The sequence below is a fragment of the Lepus europaeus genome, chromosome 1, assembly GCF_033115175.1.
Source record: "Lepus europaeus isolate LE1 chromosome 1, mLepTim1.pri, whole genome shotgun sequence".
Classification (NCBI taxonomy): domain Eukaryota; kingdom Metazoa; phylum Chordata; class Mammalia; order Lagomorpha; family Leporidae; genus Lepus; species Lepus europaeus.
The window spans coordinates 145,993,506-146,012,518 of record NC_084827.1 but is presented as its reverse complement, the minus strand read 5'-3'; the positions used below and the strand labels follow the sequence as shown (position 1 = coordinate 146,012,518).

At 49.5% G+C, this 19,013-nt stretch overlaps 1 protein-coding gene across 1 annotated transcript in view; it reads right to left on the bottom strand.

The window, feature by feature from the left end:
* KIAA2012 (KIAA2012 ortholog) overlaps positions 1–19,013 on the bottom strand; it is a 125,962-nt gene that overhangs the window by 346 nt on the left and 106,603 nt on the right. The window contains exons 13-17 of the mRNA XM_062196846.1: positions 9,149–9,263; positions 7,534–7,862; positions 3,112–3,314; positions 2,370–2,542; positions 1,440–1,659 (exon numbers count right to left, since the gene is read on the bottom strand). Coding sequence (XP_062052830.1) covers positions 1,440–1,659; positions 2,370–2,542; positions 3,112–3,314; positions 7,534–7,862; positions 9,149–9,263 — 1,040 coding nt within the window. The remainder of the gene's footprint in view (positions 1–1,439; positions 1,660–2,369; positions 2,543–3,111; positions 3,315–7,533; positions 7,863–9,148; positions 9,264–19,013) is intronic.

The window sequence follows — 19,013 nt, the reverse complement described above, 5'->3', positions numbered from 1 at the left end:
GGCCCTCGTGTCTGGCCGAGGAACCAGGCTAGAGAAGATAACGTATCTGGGCTCATATCACACAAGTGAGGATGAAATAAAACCAGTTAGCATCAGGTTCTAGTCCTCGGTCAAGTCTGGTTCTCCTTCTCACTCCTTTTACCTATGTGGTTTTTGGGTCAGGACAGTCAGTCTTCTTTCACTGGAAAGCAGGAACTCCAATAGCTTGCTTGGATACATGGAATGCATACTTTGAAATTAAAACTTCAGCAGTCCATTTTGTGAATCACTGAACAGCTAAGGGATGTCTACTGTGAGGAACAACCTGGGGTTGGTGGAAAACCCTGACATAGAGTTGTTCTGGGAGCCACCTTTTTCTGGTCCCTTAGAGAAGCTTATCTTAGATTCAGCTCAAGTTGTGGAAAATACGTTTCAAGGGGAGAAGTGTGTACAGTGAAGGTTAGGGATTGTACCCCTGCCCCGCCGGGTTGTGCCTCGCCTCTTGCCCTTGGATTTTGATGGTTCATTAATGGAATGACTGTTGCTTTTACTATGGAGGGGAAATTCAGAGTCCATGCAGACCAGATGACTTAAATTCCATCAATGGAAAAATGCAAAGATCGTTACTGTTGCAGGAGGCTGGGGGGGGGGGGGGTTGTCCTTGGGCCCTGATGTTGATCCTGCATATTTCTTCTAATATGGTATCATTTAGATCTGATCATAGCTTACTCCCCTGACTGCATCTGGATTCTTTGGGCCTTGATCATTCATGCCGACTTGCATTTTTCCAACCTGTCAGTCACTTCTTTGGACCTTTGTGCTGGCGCATTTCTCTCCTGTTTATCGGGCTAGCTCCTTGTCCTTCTGGGAGTTCATTATGTAACACCTCTGATTGGTTTTTGTCCTGGTCAGCCAGTCCACAATAAGCCTCTGCAGCCCTATCACATCTTTCTGTGTAGCGTTTTTGTTGTTAGCTAAAGAATACTTAGTTTTATCTTCCCCACTCTGACTCCCAGAATGTAAATAACGTGGGAGAAGAGACCTTATCTGTCTTGCCTCTTCCCGAGTACTCAGAAGCTAGAAGTGGTTGGCACCTAATGGACAGTAAATATGTATTTCCAGGAAGACAGTGGTTTGGAATTAGCGTGACTTAGGTCTAGTGTTGGTGTTGCCCCTAATTCACTCTTTGGCCCTGATCAAGATCCCTCCTCTCTTGGGACTTGTTTTTCTCATCTGTGAAGCAGAGGACTGAGACAAATGATCTCTAACCTTACCTACCAAGGCAGGTTCTACAAACCACGAAGGAGTCCTGAGAGATTTGCAGCAAAACAGCCTGGTTTTCAGTCTCCCAGACCATGCCTATGGGAGGGCTGTGAGAGGACTTCGCTTGTCCAAAGGCGGTGTAAGGCTAGCACCCTGGACAATTCCCCCGTGGCACCTGCTGCCCGGAGATCTAGTACCTGGCTTGTTCCTGGGCTAGTTGCGTGGCTTCCTCCAACGCCAGCCTTGCAGCTTCCTCTTCCTGTTGCCGCCTCTCCTCTGCCTCCCGCTGGACCTTTGCCGCGGCTTCCTGTGTCCGCCGCAGGTACTCCAGCCGGTCCTCCTCAGCCATTTCCATCAGGCGCTTCTGTTCTGCTGCTAGCTGCATCTCCAGTTCCTTCTGCCTTTGCTTCTCTGCCTCTGCAGGATAGAGGAGCGGGCCCAGTAGGGGGCATCATTGGGGAAGGCAGTTTTCGGGTCCGACTCTCAAGTCCGAGTCCCAGGGTTTCCTCGAGAGAAACTTACAGGTCCTCTGTGGGGATTACCTGGGGTGGGGGTGGGGGGCGGTGAAGTTACTAATCTCAGTCCTTTATGAAGCACCTACCATGTGCAGTACACTATGCAATTAATACAAGACTTGGGGCAGAATTTTCCAGAGCCTGGCGTGGTAGGCAGTGGGGTTGGGAAGGGGTGTTAGATCAGAGTCCAGAAAAGCTTGGTGCATACTCAGCTGGACTGGCATTTTAAAGAACCAGGCTAGAAGGAACAAAAGGGTGAAGAAAAAAAAAAAAAGGCTGGAGAGATTGTGCTTAAAACTCTCCAGGTGTCTGTGCCCGTCTCCACCCACTAGGGAAGGCAGCATGGAGCAGGACTATGTCTCCAGTTTTGGTGACCCCAGAGGACAGAGGGCGGGCAGGGTCTCTGTTCAGGAGATAGGAACTGGGAGCAGGCCCAGTCATTTGCTCAGGTTCTTGTGATCTACCGTCAGCTCACTGCAGTCACACCTAGCAATTTGGGAAAAACAGCTTGTCCATTCACAGTGTTTCACCCAATGAATGCATGCCCACAGAGGGACACAGGTATTTCCGGTCCACAGACAGCGGAAGCCAAGGGCTCAGGAGTCCCCTCACCGGCCCTCTCTGCTGCCTCCTGCTGCTTCTTCCTCTGGAGTTCTTGCAGCTTCTTCCGGAACTCCTCTTGCTGCTGGCGGGCTCTCTCCTGGGCCGCCTGTATCAGGAGCCGCTGCCTTCTCTCCTCGTCCGCCCGCCGCTGCTCCTCTTCCTCGAGTCTCTGTTTCCTTAAGCTGGGAAAACAGGCGGCATCCTCGTGAGATGGGGCAGCTTTGGCCACCTGGAGGCTCCAGGGCGCAGCCCCCACCCCCTCCCAGGAAGAGGCTCTGCTTTCCAAGGGCAGCCAGCATGGCAGAGCGGAGGCCAGGGGAACACAGTGGGCCTGGAACCGGAAGCCTCGAGGTTTCTGTAGCCAGCTCTGCTCTCGCGGGTCTGCAGTCCCCAGAGCTCCATTTTTCCATTCTTAACAAAATGGATTTTGAAACTCCTGCCCCACAGGTTGGTTGTGATGATTCCAATAGATGCAAAGCCTGCGAAAGGGCCAGCCCAGCCCAGCCATGGTGCAGGGGCTCAACAAACGTTTGCTGGACAGAATCTCAAGGCCTCTCCATCTCCAGGAACCCTTATGGGGACCAGACTCTGTGGCCGCTTTCCGGCACAGGTGTTCCTGGGAAAGGGTGGGAGGGAACAAGCACAGCACGAGCCTCGGGACCTCACTCAGACCCTTGGGAAGGCCAACGCTGGCCTCTCTGCTTCCTGCCATGGCCGTGGCCTTCAGGGCCTCCGGGGGGGCTCAACCCACCGCATCTCCTCTTTGCGTCTCTGCTGCTCCAGCTCCAGCTCCGCCTTCATCTGCTCCGCGGTCTCCAGCTCCTCCTGCTGGCGCCGCCGCTGCTCTGCCTGCTCCCTTCTCTTCCGCTCCACCTCCAGCAGCCTCTTCTCAGCCCTCTGGGCTCGCAGCCTGTCCCGGGACGCCAGCTCCTGCTCCCTGTTAGGGACGAGGCCCTAAGAGACCGGAGTGCGCTCAGTACAAGGACCACATGGGGCTGTCTCAGCAGTGAGCCCTTCTCCACCCCGAACTCCAGCCTGGTTGGAGTCACAAAGCAGACCCCACACTGTGCCCAAGGCCTTGCAAACTCTGCCACCACCAGCTTGGGCTTTGGGGTCCCAGCTGACCTCTATTCTAGACTCTCAAACTCACTTTGGGGTCTGGGGATCACAATTTAATTTTCCTGGTACTGTCTTACTCATGGGGCTGTTAGGATTCCTTGAAATAAGGCAAGTGGAGCCAGGCGTTTGGTCTAGCAGTTAAGATGCCACAATGGAGTCTATGAGTTCAGTTCCAGCTACAACTCTGGCTTCTAACTCCAGCTTGCTGTTCATGCAGCTCCTGGGAAGGCAGCCAAAGATGGCTCAAGGACTTGGGTTCCCTGCCATCCATGGGGGAGGCTGCATCGAGTTCCTGGCTCTTACTTTTGGGCATCTGGGGAATGAACCAATAAATGGGAACTCTGACATCTCTCCCCCTGTCACACTGCCTTTTATAAATTTAATACATTAAAAATTAAGGGGCAAATGTTTGGTGCAGCAGGGAAGCCACTACTTGGTATGCCTACATTCCTTATCTGAATGGGTTCAAGTCCTGACTCCACTTTTTTTTTTTTTTAAGATTTATCCATTTTATTCAAAAGGTAGAGCTCCAGAGAGAGTGACAGGCAGAGACAGAAATCTTCCATCTGCTGGCTCACTCCCCAAATGGCCACAGCAGCCAGAGCTGGGTTGATCTGAAGCCAGGAGCCTCATCTGGGTCTCACGTGGATGCAGGGGCCAAGCACTTGGGCCATCTTCTGCTTTCCCAGGCACATCGGCAGGGAGCTGGATCAGAAGTGGAGCAGCTGGGACGCGAACCAGCGCCCATATGGGATGCTGGTGCGCAGGGCAGAGGCTTCACCTACCACACCACCGTGCCGGCCGCCTGGCTCCACTTCTGATTGCAGCTTCCTGCTCATGTGCGCCCTGGGAGGCAGCAGGTGATGGCTCGAGTAGTTGATTGCCTGCTGCCCACCTAGAGGAGACCAGGATTCGGTCCCTGGCTCCTGGCTTTGGCATGGGCTAGCCCCAGCTGTTGCGGGCATTTAGGGGAGTGAGCCAACTTTCTCTCACAAAATTGTCTTGCCTTTCCAGTAAATGAAACAATTAAAGCAGGTTATTAAAGAGAAAATTATGCAAGTATCAACATAACGTCCAGTACACCATAGGTTCCAGAGTTCTTGACCCTAGTTGCCCTTTAGAATTGCCCAGAGAGTACTTACCAGTTTTTAAAAAAATATTTATTTGAAAGGCAGAGTAACAGAGATGGGGAGAGACAGGTCTTTCTATCCACTGATTCACTCGCCAAATGGCTGCAATGGCCAGGGCTGGGCCACGTGAAAGCTAGGAGCCTGTAACTCCATCCTGGTTTCCCACGTGGGTTCAGGGCCCAAGCACTTGGACCATTTTCCACTGCTTTCCCAGGGAGCTGGATCAGAAGTGGAGCAGCTAGGACTCAAACCAGCACTCATAAGTGATGTTGCTTAACCCCTGTGCCATTGCTCCGCCCAAGGAATTTTTAAAAATTGAAGCTGGGGCTCATGAAATGCAAAACTAGGTGGGAAGCCACAGTGCACCACAAGCTGCTTGGGTTTATTCCAGGGTGAGGTCAGTGCTGGGAACCACAGGTTCCAGATAGAGGCTACTTCTCCAGGGGCAACCTCAGGTGTAGATGGGCCAGAATTGCATCTGATCCTGTAGAAACCCACCAGTAAAGATGGTTCTGTCCCTTTGTGTGAATGTTGTAGCTTGCTTTCCTCTCTCATCCCTCCTCCTCAGGCAGAAATAGGGCCATGGGAGGAACTCTGCACGTGCGGCTTGGAGTGCAAACTCCTTGCGTGGCAGAGGCAAGATGGTACTAGGGATTGATGGTGAACCTAAGACGTTCTCATGTTCTGCAGCTTCAGGAAAGTTCTGCCCATAAGTTTGCACAGAGCACAATCCCACAATTGAGAGGGAACAAACTCTAAAGGAGCCATCTTTCTGAAATCCTGTTTTTAGAAGGCCACGGGCTATAAAATCAATGATTTTAAGGGGCCAGTACTGTGGCACAGCGGGTTAACGCCCTGACCTGAAGCGCCAGCATCCCATATGGGCGCTGGTTCTAGTCCCGGCTGCTCCTCTTCCCATCCAGCTCTCTGCTATGGCCTGGGAAAGCGGTGGAGGATGGCCCAAGTCCTTGGGCCCCTGCACCCATGTGGGAGACCAAGCAGCAGCTCCTGGCTCCTGGCTTCGGATCGGCGCAGCTCCGGCTGTTGCAGCCATCTGGGGAGTGAACCAGCGGATGGAAGACCTCTCTCTCTCTCTCTCTCTCTGTCTCTAGTTCTCTCTGTAACTCTTTCAAATAAATAAAATAAATCTTTTTTAAAAAATCAATGATTTTAAATAGTGACAACAGCCCTGAATTTGAGGTCAGAGGGTCTGCATTTAAGTCTTGGCTCCACCACCCAATAATGGTATAATTTTTGGCAGCTGGCATTTAGCTCTTTCTAGCTTTGGTCTCCAGTTCCGGTTCAAGGTGTGGTTGTAAGCATTAGGTGAGATTCGGCAGCGTGTACTACGCGCGCATTTAACTCACGTGAGCTTAACTATAGTGGCTCTGCTGCGTGTGTGTCCTCAGTGATTTATTTGAAAGGCAGAATTAGAAAAGGAGCAAGAGAGACTTTCCACCTAATGGTTCACTCCCCAGATGGCTGCAACAGCTCAGACCAGGCTGAAGCCGGAGCCAGGGACTCCATCTCGATCACCCAGGTGGGTGGCAGGGGCCCAAGCACTTGAGCCAACTTCTGCTGCTTTCCCAGGCATGTCAGCAGGGAGCTGGATTGAAGTAGAGTTTTAAGATGCTATTTTCTTTAAGACCTCTAAATAAAGTTCAGCACCTTCGTTTCAGTGGAAGGAATAACACAGGGGCCAGCGCTGTGGTGCAGCAGGTTAAACCACTCCTGCAGCCCTGGCTCGAGTCCCTGCTGCTACATCTGGGAAGGCAACAGATGGCCCAAGTGCTTGGGCCTCTTCCTCCACCTGGGAGACCGGGATGGAGTTCCTGATCCTGGCTTCCACCTGGCCCAGCCCTGGCTATTGTGGCCATTTATGGAGTGAGCCAATGGATGGAAGATCTGTCTCCTTCTTTCTCTGTAACTCTGCCTTTCCAATAAATTTTTAAAATAGTAACCTATTCCAGAGGAAAAATGGGCTATGTTGGTCTTACTGAGAGATGACATATCTCAGTGTGTTCTTTCTCTCTCTCTCCATTGTAGAGATGTTCATGGGCAACTTTAATACTCAGTTTTCCTCTTCAAACCTCCACATTAGAATCAAGGTCCTAGAACAGAGTGACACTGGTATAAAAAAGCAGACGTGTGTGTGTGTGTCTAAGCTGCCTCAGGTCCAGCAATTTCCAGTCTGTTGGCAGGCACTGGAGGAGCTCCAGGTCAAGTCCAGGATAGGGGTTTGGCTCTGGGGTCAGTATCCACCATTCCCTGCAACCAGAAGTTCATCCTCCACAGATGGGTGCTGTGCCCACTTCCTGCTCTGTAAGGGGTGTCTGGGCCCTGGCACACTCAGGGCTTCACATAACGCAGCACAGCAGAGGGGTCCTGCCACCCTGTGCCTCTGATCAATTCTGATTTCTTGCTTGATTGCTTTCAGATTTATTTACTTATTTGAAAGGCAGAGCTAAAGAGGGAGAGACAGAGAGATATCTTCCATCCACTGGTTCACTCCCCAAATGGCTGCAGTGGCCAGGGCTGGGCCAGGTTGAAGCCAGGAGCCCAGAGGTGCTTCTGGGTCTCCCACATGGGTGCAAGGACCCAAGCACTTGGGCCAGCTTCTGCTTTCCCAGGCACATTAGCAAGGGGGTTGGATGGGAAGTGGAACAGCCAGGACATGAGTGGGTACCATATGGGATGCCAGGGCTGCAGGTGGCAGCTTTACCTGCTGTGCCACAGCGCTGGGCCCCAGTTCTGATTTCTTACTAGAGTCAGGGGCTACCAGGTAGAACAAATGTGACCGCTATGTATATTAGAACCGTTTCAGTACCTGCAATGCAGTTTAAGGACAGTTCCCCCCAGCCCCAGTTGCCCCAAGTGGGGCCAGAGCTCCTCCTCCTGGCCTGGATGAGAACTGCAGGTTCTACCTTGGACGGGTCTTCCTGGCTTTTCTCTTCTTCAGGTTCCAGGTCGCCTGCAGCAGTCACAGCCTGGGTGGGTGACAATCTGCTGTCTATAGAGACTTGGGTCTCCAGAAACTCGTCTTTGTGAGAAAGCCAAGGGCCTTCCACGGAGTCTGCGGAGAAGCAACCTCTCATTGAGGCGTCTTCTGTCCTTGTTGAGTGGACATCAGGCCCTGATGACTCTGCTAGCTCCCGGTTCCTTCCCTTCCGGGGCCTGTTCCTCTTCACTGCTGGCCTTTTGGCTTTGGAAATTAGCTCTGCTTTCCTTTCATGCTTGGAGTGCTTTGATTTCCCTGGGGGAGAACAATTAGAGACAGAGGTGTCAGTTCAGCGAATGCGACCTCCACACAGCCTTTTTGGTAGCTGTTAAGTTTTAGCGGGTGATGGAATCACCTGGGGGGACTAGACAGCTGAGCCCCACCCTCCAGAATCTGGTCCAGTGGGAACGTGCATCGTACCAACCACCCGACGTGTTTTGAGAAGAGTAGTAGGGTTAAGCATCCGCCTATGGCGCCAGCATCCCATATGGATGCTGGTTCGAGTCCCGGCTACTCCACTTCTAATTGAGCTAGCTGCTAATGGCCTGGGAAAGCAGAAGATGGACCAAGTGCTTGGGCCCCTGCACCCATGAGGGAGACCCAGAGGAAGCTCCTGGCTTCGGATCAGCCCAGCTCCAGCTGTTGCGGCCATTTGGGGAGTGAACCAGCGGATGGAAGACCTTTCTTTCTCTGCCTCTCCCTCTTAATAAATAAATCTTTTAAAAAAACAAAAACCCAAGTTTCTAGAGAGGCAGAGAGAGACAGACATAAGTGGACTCAAAGTCTCCGACCACTGATTCCCCAAATGCCTGTAATGGCCCAGGGCGGAGCTGGGCTGAGGGTGGAAGCCAAGAATACAGTGGGTAGCAGGAACCCAATCCTCTCCTGTTGGAGTCATCACCTGCTGCCTCCCACATCTGCAACAGCAGGAAGCTGGAGTTAGGGGCTGGAACGAGGTATTGTATTAGCATTGTGATTTGCAGTGTGGGAGTCCTGCCCTATACCACAGTTTGGACTGTGACCCGTCACATGAGCCAGCTGTGGGACTCTCTGTTCACAGCACCATGTCTACTCTGAAGTGTTTGGGTTTTGGAGCATTTCCAGCTTCAGCTCTGGATTACAGATGCTCACTCTTCAGTTATTAATTCACAGAGAGAGTGGTAATAGTGCACATTGAGAGTCCAATAGGAAGGGCCCAACCCTGGTTCCTCCACCTGACTATGTGATCTTGTGCAAGTCATCCAACCTCTGAGTTGCAGCTGCTCCATGTAGGTAATGACACCTCCTCCATGAGTTCTTTATAAGATCATGCCTGCAGTGCCCCTAATGCAGCAGACACTCATTTAACAGGCACTGTTATTATCATTGTCTCTGGGTGACCCTCTCTAGGGCCCCTGGTTTCCTCCTCATCTGTCCACCGACATGGGGTGGTCCAGCGGCCTCAGAGCAGAGAGGCTGTCCAGGTAGATGCGAGCTGATCCTTGGTGACCCTCCTGGCCCCACCTTGAGTGTCCTGGGTTGTCCCTCACGCAGGCTCTTACCCACAGCAGCCTCTGCTTCTCCAAGGACCTTTCCTTCTCTCTCCCTTCCTGGGGCCTTGGTCTTGTCTGTCTTGGTTCCTTTCCTTCTGTTGGCCTGGTCAATCAACTCCTTCTCCTAAACGGGAGAAGTAAAGAAAGGGACCATGATCCACGCAGGACACCAGAAAACCCATCGAAGGAAGGTTACGTTAGACAAGGTGAAGGAGTGGCTTAGAATGAAACCTGCATTGGTTCCATAGGAATAAGAGTGGAATTTTGAGAATATGGAGCCAGTTTGGGAGATTTGAAGGTTCAGCATTTGATTTAAAATTGCTAGGAGTTGGGGCTGGCACTGTGGTGCACAGGGTTAGGTTGCTGCCAGTGATGGCTGGCATTCCATAGGGGCGCCGATTTGAGTCCTGGCTGCTGCACTTCTGATCCAGCTCCCTGCTAACGTGCCTGGGAACACAGCAGAAGATGGTTCAAGTACTAGGGCACCTGCACCCATGTGGGACACCTGGATGAAGCTTCTGGTTCCTAGCTTTGGCCTGGCCCAGTCCTAGCCATTGTCGTCATTTAAAGAGTGAACCAGCAGACAGAAGATCTCCCTAACTCTGCCTTTCAAACAAATAAATGATCTTTAAAAAATTGCTAGAAGTAATTTCATACAAGGAAAAAAAGAAACACACACACACACACACTCTTTATGGCCTGCTTTTCTTTTGGAGTTAAATCATGGCCTACAGAGCTGGATTAATGTGAGGCAGTTTTACCTTTGATAGGTTGATGTTGCCACCCCTAGTGGTTGACTGTTTGATTTAAAATATTTTATTTCAAATTAGAGATGTCTTTTTCTAAATATATAGACAGATATCTATCTATCTATCAACACAAGTTAGAGACTAAATCTATTTATCCATCCATCTACTCACCCACATATATAGATACCCACAGGGAGATCTTCTATCTGCTGGTTCACTCCCCCAAATGCCTGTAGAGCATTTGGGTAGGCCAGGCTGAAACCAGGACCAGGAACTCTGCCCAGGCCATCCCCATGGTGCAGGGACCGAAGCACTTGCACCATCACCTGCTACCTCCCAGGATGTACATTACCAGGAAGCTGGATTGGAAGAGGAGCCGAGACTGAAGCCCGGACCCTCCAGTATGGTACGTGGGTATCCCAAGCAGCATCGTAATTGCTACACCAAATTCCTGGCCCCACTACTTTAAATCAAAGCCAGCTTTGTTCACTGCTGCATCACTTACTGAATTTCACAAAACCTCAGGCAGATGGTCCCAGCCCTGTCCGCCTTTGCTTCTTCTCCTGCATTGGGATAACTTGGATGTCTTCCTTAGAGAGGATGGCAGAGCAGGGCCAAGCTACCCATTCGGCATCTTTGTAGGGACTGGACATGGGTGTCCGCCCTTCAGGACGATATAGCCCAATGCTGAGGTGCGAGGCTGGACCTCAGCCCCACACTTGCCCTCTCGGACAGAAACCCTCAAATGAGGGTGTCTCCAACAGTTTGTGGAAAGTGAAATTACAACAGGAGCGTATTTTTGTTGTGGAAAAGTCTTAAAATCCATGCACAATTTTTTCAGAACATGCATTTTCCATCAAGTTTGGAAGTCCCCTCATATAGTAAGCGATTGTCACAACCGCACCTGGTGACCTCGATGGGTTCCAGGCAGGCTTTTCAGACGGAGCTCATCTGTGTTTTCACTCACGTGCCCGAGGCTGGCAGGTGGCCGCTGGCTGAACCGTCCTGGAAGAGACGTGGCTACTGTAGCTGAGCTCTCCGGCGAGTCAGGCCCGTGCCTGGGCAGCCCTCTGCGGGGCGCACTATGCTCTCTGCCTCTTGGAAAAGAGCAGACCGACAGGACACGGAATGAGAGAGAAAATTCTAGCAGGAAGGAGGAGGGCAAGTGACCACAGGCCAAGTGAACACCTGCTCCCGGCCAGGCCCCGTGCGGGGCAGCTGACATACCAAGTCACCTGTCTCCCTCGCCACATCCCCGGGTTAAGGGGGTTAGCAAGACCGGAGTGCGTTGTGGGCTTTCCTCAAGGCAAAGCCCAAAATTTAGGCGGAGGAGAAACAGTTGCCGCCTTTGGTTGAGTGACACAGAATGAACGGGCTGCCTTCCATCGAAGGCTTAGCTGGACGGAGGAGAGGGACCTGGAAGACATTGTCTTAGGAGCAGGCACAACCCATCCATTCCTTTATGCCCTCTCAATTCTGTTCCTGTCAAACCCAGCCAAGAGTGCACACGCTGCGCTAGTTTAGCCAGGTGTAGCATTGTCGTCCCCAATCATGTGCCCTGGGGGTAAACAGGCCATTGAAACCCACCATAGGGTTTCAGTAACATTGGCGGTGGCAGGAGCCGGGCGCAGGCACCTCTCTTTTTAGCTCCATCAGTAATGTTTCCTGAGCTGTGCCAGCCCCGGGCCCCCGCTGTGGGAACTTCAGAAATAGTTGCTGAATGAGGTAAATGGGATTTCTTGGAAGTGCAGGAGTCTTTCAGTCTTCCAACCTCACTCTATAAAACCCCCAGATGAAGTTGCTTTAGAATTCAGTGCTAGCGAAACCTCTCTTCTCCCTGAGGATCAGGTACTCTAGCCCCGAACGTGTTGTTGTTTTCTTTTTAAACATTCACTTTCAGGAGTGGCTGCATCCAATCTGACGTTTATTCTCAATGACTATAATGATTTTATGGAGTGTTTATATATTTGTGTCCTCCTGAGATTCCGTAAAATTCTGTTCATTTTTTTAATAAGGGGGTGTCACTAAATACCTTGTGAAAAACTATTCAGTGTGAACATTTAAAAAAAAATGCAAGTTCTCCAGTTGCTGCCTCAGTTGCGCAAGCGCCTCTCTCTCTGTTCCTGGAGAAAACAGAAGTTTTTGACCCAAGCAGGGATCCTTAGTCCACTGGGCAGGTGAGGACAGCGTCTCCAGCCACTGAGGCTCCCGGGAGGTCACACAGGTTGCAGCTGGAGGCAAAGGTGACCATGCCTGCTGCTATGGCTCACCTGCTGCTCCACAGGCTGAGTGCACGCCAAGAGGACAAACAACAACAGGTGACCTCAGGTTTCTGGGCATCTCAACAGACCTCAAGTGTAGGGACAGAGCTGCTGCCACCTGTCGGAGTTGACCTTCACGCCTCACCTCCCCAGCCACACCACATGGAATACTAGCAAACTCTTCACAGTCCTATCTTTCCCATCCATCTGGGTCTCTGAATTCCAGCTGTCCCAACGTGCTAGCTGCTGAGAGTACTCATGCATCTCAGGAAAAACAGAAGCTAAATTAACGAATAGAGAAAAGACAAGCCGAGAAGTGCACGCCATGACCGTGCGGAACACTTACGTCTCTTTTACGCTATCTGCCTTGGGGGTCCGGATGCATTCAGGCAAGGAAGTGCTGAGAGGGACAAGGGTCACCGTCCCTGGCTCTGTGGAGACAAAGGGGACCCCAATCAGGGAGGGGTGAGCCAAGCATCCCAGAGAAAATCAGACAATGGGAAACGCTGCGCAGCTCAGACATCAATAAATGCCGTAGAAATGGGTGTTGGTACCTGGCAAAGTGACATTACAATGACATTAAAACAGCCTTTGCGGGGCTGGCGTTCTGGTGTACTGGGTTAAGCAGTTCATGCGATGCTGGCATCCTGTTATGAGAGTTTCCTGTTTGAGTCCCAGCTGCTGTTTCTGATCCAGCTCCCTGCTAATACACCTGGGAGAGCAGTGGAAGATGGCCCAGGTGCTTGGTGGGAGACCCAGATGGAGTTCCCGGCTCCTGGTCCAGCAGGGCCCAGCCCTGGCTGTTGTGGCCAACTGGAGAATGAGCTGGTGAAAGGAAGATTTCTCTCACTCTGCCTTTCAAGTAAAGAAAAAATTTTTTTTTTCAAAATCCCATCCTTTGGAGTGTTCTAGCTTTTGACAAGAAATTTCACTCCTGGGTATTCATGACAAGGAAATAATTCAAAAGAAGAAACAAGTTTTTGTGCAAACTTAATATAACACTACTATTAATAATTGAGTAATAGCTGAACAAGAGACTTGGGGAAATAATTTATGACACATTAATTTGACACTTAAAATTGTGGTTAAAAAGATACTTCGGGTGGTCCTGTGACACAACGGGTTCAGCACTGCTGGCATTCCTTACTGATGCGCCTGGTTCGAGTCCTGGCTACTCTTGGCTTCCAATCTAGCTCCCTGCTAATGCACCTGGGAAGGCAGACTGTGGCCAAAGTACTTGGGTCCCTGCCACCCACATGGGAGACCTAGATGGAGTTCCTGGATCCTGGTTTTGGCTTGGTCCAGCCCTGACAGTTGTGGCTTTTTGGGGAGTAAACCAGCAGATGGAAGATATATTTTTCTCTGTGGCTCCCTCCTTGTCACTCTGCCTTTAAAATAAATCAGAGAGAGAGAGAGAGAGAGAGAGAGAGAGAGAGAGAGAAATAGAGAGAGGAAAAGAGACAGGCAGAGGCTGGCTAGCTCTGTGTTACAGTGTGTTAAAGCCATGGCCTGCAGTGCCAGCATCCCACATGGGTACCATCTGAGTCCAGGCTGCTCCACTTGTGATCCAGCTCCTTATAAAGCACCTGGAAAAGCAGGGGAAGCTGGCCCAAGTGCTTGGGTCCCTGCACTCAGAGACTTGGAAGCAGCTCTGGGCCCCTGGCTTCAGGCTGGCTCAGCCCTGGCTGAGCGAACCAGTCGATGGAAGATCTGTCTCTCTGTATCTCTAACTCTGCCTTTCAAATAAATCAATCTTTCTTAAAAAAAGATAAATAAGCAATATGGAAAATATTTGATATAATGACAAAGATAAACTATAGCTATTCTGTAGAACTTGGTAAATAAAATAGTTCTGTAGAACTATTCTGTAAGAACTTGGTAAAATCTGGATAGATAAGGACTGCAAGAGAAAAAAAGGAAAACATGTTTGATTGAGAGGTTTATATATATTTAAATCTTAAAGCCTTAGTGTGGTTATGACATTAAAAGCAAATTGATATAAAAAATGTTGGGGGGCCAGCACTGTGGAGTAGCAGGTAAAGCCGCTGCCTGTGATGTCGGCATCCCATATGGGCACCAGTTTGCATCCCGGCTGCTCCACTTCCCATCCAGCCCCCTGCTAATGAGCCTGGCAAAGCAGAGAAGATGGGCAGAATACTTGGACCCATGCACCCAAGTTGGGGACCTGGATGAATGGCCCAGCCTGGGGTGTTGCAGCCACTTGGGGAGTGAGCCAGCAGATGGAAGATCTGTCTCTGCCTCTCTTTCTCTGTACAGTGTTTCAAACAAATAAATCAATCTTTAAAAAAAATATTGGGACTGGTGTTGTGGTCCAGTGGTTTAAGCCACCATCTGTCACCATCTGGCATCCTATGTTGGAGCGCCAGTTTGAGTCCTGGCTGCTCCACTTCTGATTCAGCTCCCTGCTAATGCACCTGGGAAGCAGAAGATGGCCCAAGTGCTTGGTCCCCTGCACCCACGTGAGAGATCCAGATGGAGTTCTGGGCACCTGGCTTTTGCCTGGCCCAGCCCTGGCTGTTGTGATCACTTTGGGGAACGAACCAGCAGATGGAGAATCTGTCACTCTTACCTTTCAAAAATTTTTATCGAAATGTTACTTTATGAAAACAACTTAGACACATCCCACAGCTTACCTCTCTTGCTGACTTGCTGGGTGCTCTGAAGACCACACTGGTCTTTAAAAAAAAAAAAAAAAAAAAGATTTGAAAGGCAGAGTTCCTAAGAGGTGGAGAGGCAGGGAGGGAAGTGGGAGGAGACTTCCACAACAGCTGGAGCTGGGCTGATCCAAAGCCAGGAGCTTCTTCTAGGTCTCCTATGTGGGTGGGCCATCTTCTACTGCCTTCCCAGGCCATAGCAGAGAGCTGCATCGGAAGTGGGGCAGCCATGACTCGAACTGGCACCCATTTGGGTTGCCGGCACTGCAGGCAGTGGCTTTACCAGCTATGCCATAGCATCGGCCCCCACATTGGCCTTTTAGGAAAAGAATCTCCAGACTAAGATGTCACATAGGACGATGCCAGATTACTTTTTTTTTTTTTTTTGACAGGCAGAGTTAGACAGTGAGAGAGAGAGAAAGGTCTTCCTTTCGTTGGTTCATCCCCCAAATGGCCTCTATGGCCAGGGCGCTGCACTGATCCGAAGCCAGGAGCCAGGCACCTACTCCTGGTCTCCCATGCGGGTGCAGGGCCCAAGCACTTGGGCCATAGCAGGGAGCTGGACTGGAAGAGGAGTAACCGGGACAGAACCGGTGCCCTAGCAGGGACTAGAACCTGGGGTGCCGGCGCTGCAGGCGGAGGATTAGCCTAGTGAGCCGCAGCGCCGGCGATGCCATCTTACTTTAAAATTTAATTAAACAGTTTGACTATGGAAGCTGAATTTTGCTGTAGAAAATTTGGAACACACATACAAGCATGAGACGCAGAAAACTCCCTAGGATCATCACAAAACTGAACGACAAAAATGAGAAAGACTGCAGAAGCTGGAACTCCTATCTATTTGGGGTTACAAGGTACAATGGTACCACCACCCAGGAAGACGGTTGATATGTTTCTTAAAAAATTAAATACCTACCTACCATATCATTCACCTGTTCTCCTCCTAGGGACCTGACCCAAGAGAAATGGAAGCACACGTTTGTAGAAAGAATTGTACACCAATACTCATGGCAGCTTCTGGTGACAGTAAGAAACTTGAAACAGCCCACATATCAACAGGTAGATAGACTGTCTATATAAAATCCCATTATATAAATGGGATTCTGTTCAGCAGTACAAGGAGTGAACGAGTGATGCACTTGACAGCATGGATGAATCTCACAATAACTATGTTGAGCAAAAAAAAAAAAAAAAATCAGACGAAAAAGAGTATACGTGGAATGATTATGGAATTTCTGCTGCTTTTCCAGGCTCACAGAATTCTAGAAAATGTAGTGCCAGAAACCAGACCAGTGGCTGTCTGGGGTTGGTGTGGCCTATGGAGGGGGAAGGCTTGAGGAAATTTTATCTCGACCTTGGCTATGTTTTCATGGGGGTATACGTGAATGCTCTAACTTATCTAGATGTACAATTTAAAAAGGTGCAGCTGTCTATTACCCCTCAAAGTATTTAAGAAACTTAGCAAGAAATATATTAAATACAAATAAGGTACTAAAACAGTGCTAATACATGGTAAAACCCAGCAATACTAAGAACCACAAAACCCTCCACACACAACTACTGCAAGTATTGTGATGTTTTATCTTCATGTATCAGTATATACTCATTTTTGATACAATAGAGTACCTGTGATTTTAATCTTTTATATTAGAATCTTCCCATATAACTAAGTAAATAAGATTTGCTTGAGAGGCAGAATTGTAGATAGGTCTTCCATCTTCTAGTTCAGGCTCCAAATGGCTACAATGGCTGGAGCTGGGCCGACCTGAAGCCAGGAGCTTCTTCCGGGTCTCCCACATGGGAGGCAGGGGCCCAAGCACCTGGGCCATCTACTGCTTTCCCAGGCCATTAGCAGGGAGCTGGATCGGAAGTGGAGCAACTAGGACTTGAACCAGTGCCCATATGGGATGCTGGCACCATAGGAGGAGGCTTAACCTACTATGCCACAGGGCAGGCCCCTAAATATATTTTTCTAGAGATTTTATTTACTTGAAAGAGTTACACAGAAAAAGAGGGGGAGAGGAGATGAGGTTGAGAGGGAGGATGCTGAGAGGGAGGGAGGTTTTTTCATTTACTGGTTCACTCCCCAAATGGTGCAATAGCTGGAGCTGAGCTGATCCAAAGCTAGGAGCTTCTTCCGGGTCTTCCACGTGGGTGCAGAAGCCCAAGCACTTGGGCCATTTTCTGCTGCTTTCCCAGGCATATGAGCAGGGAGCTGGTTCAGAAGTGGAGCAGCTGCTACTTGAACCGGTGCTCATATAGGATGCTGGCACTGCAGGCCAGGGCTTTAACTCGCTGTGCCACAGTACCAGCCCCCAGCCCCTAAATGTTCATGAGAAGGATTTTAGTAGCAACACAACATATCATCCTCTGCATGTACTATCACCAATTTAGCCAACACATAATTTAAGCAGTTCATATTGCTTCTAAGTTTTTATAACTATAAAGAACTTTACATAGGATATCCTTGAAGGGAATGTTTTTGATTAAAAGATTTATCCTTTCTCCGCATCTGATTAATACAGGCTGTAGTCATCACATTTTTAAATATTCATTTTTTGCTTTAAAGACAGATCTTCTTTCCACTAGTTCACTCCTCAAATGCCCACAACAGCTAGATCTAGGCCAGGCCAAAGCCAGGAGACTGGACCTCAATCCAGGTCTCCCTCGTGACAGGGACCCTGGCACTTGAGAGCCATCATCTGCGTCCTCCTACTGTGCACATTTGCAGGAATGCAGCCCAGAAGCAGAGCCAGGATTTGGGATGTGGGCATCTGAACGCTGCAACAAATGTGCACCCCTCAATGCTTTTGAGAGACTCTAGTAATCAACCTTTCTTTCTCCCTTTGAGCAGATTTGTGCACAAGTTATTTCTCCTTCATTTTATTTGAAGATGTCATCATCCCACTAGCATCATTCATCCCCTTAACACTGTAGGTGACCCACTTTCCAGTATTCAGTTGATGGTGGCCCCCACATTTCCCGGGTCTCTTTGCAGCCTGGGTTCCACTTGTCATTCACAAATGTTCAGGTGGCATTCACTGTCACCCCAGCCTCCAGACTTCATGCAGAAGGTGGCTGATGAAATTGGACAGGTTGATCGGGGCTGCACCTTAGAACTTATTTTCTTTTGGATAATATGTGCAACATTAACTGCGAGAGTTGATTCAAGTGTCCTCGTGACAAGAGCAACTCTGGGAGGGTTTCTCTCCTTAGCATGGCTGGCTCAGAAAAAACTGCCTCCTTGAGGACTTTGAAATAATTGGAAAGAGCTTCACCAATCTTTGGGACAAGGCACAACAGGACCAGCAGAGGGCGCCTTTGTATTGAGCAAAAGCTGAGGTTTCTCCACTGGAGTGACTTCACCATTTTGAAACCTTGTCAGGTTGGGGAAGTGGACCATAGAAAGGTGATTTTTTTCTTCTTTTAACATAACCTGATATCTTAGGAAGTACTGGAACAAATTAAGGTAGTACTTTGAATAACTTACAACGTTTATTTTTAAAAGTTTAAAAATCATGCAGAATATAAAAGATACTATAGGAGCTAATGTAGCACAGGGGGTTAAGTCACCATACAGGTGGTGGTTCAAGTCCTGGCTGCTCCACTTCTGATCTAACTCCCTGCTAATACACTTGGGGAAAGCGGTGGGAGATGGCCCAAGTACTTGGGTCCCTGCCACACATGTGGGAGACCTGAATGGAGTTCTAGGCCCTTTGCCTTGGCCTGACCCTGCCCACCCCTTGTGGACATCTGGGGAGTGAACCAGCAGGTGGGCGGTCTCTTTCCTTCTCTATAACTCTGCATTTCAAAAAAGAGATACAGAGGGTGCCATCACACTGTGTGCTCACGTGACGTGGGGACTAGGCAGCTCTGGGGCTGTTTTTTTAAGGGCACTGATCCCATGATCAAATCACATCTCAAAGACCCCACCTCCAACATAGGAATCTGAGGAGGACACCAACATTCAGACAACAGCAGCTGTTTTTGTCCCTTGTATGAATTTTACAATCAACTCCTGTCCTATCCAAAAGATTGCTGAGAATGTTAAAACTGCAATTGCACTGAGTTTGTAGATTTAGAATTAACTTGTTGATAGTATCTATGAATATTATGTACAGTATGATAAAGAATGTCATGTCTATTCACGTCTATATTTAATACAATTTTATAATTAAGAAAGTCTCAA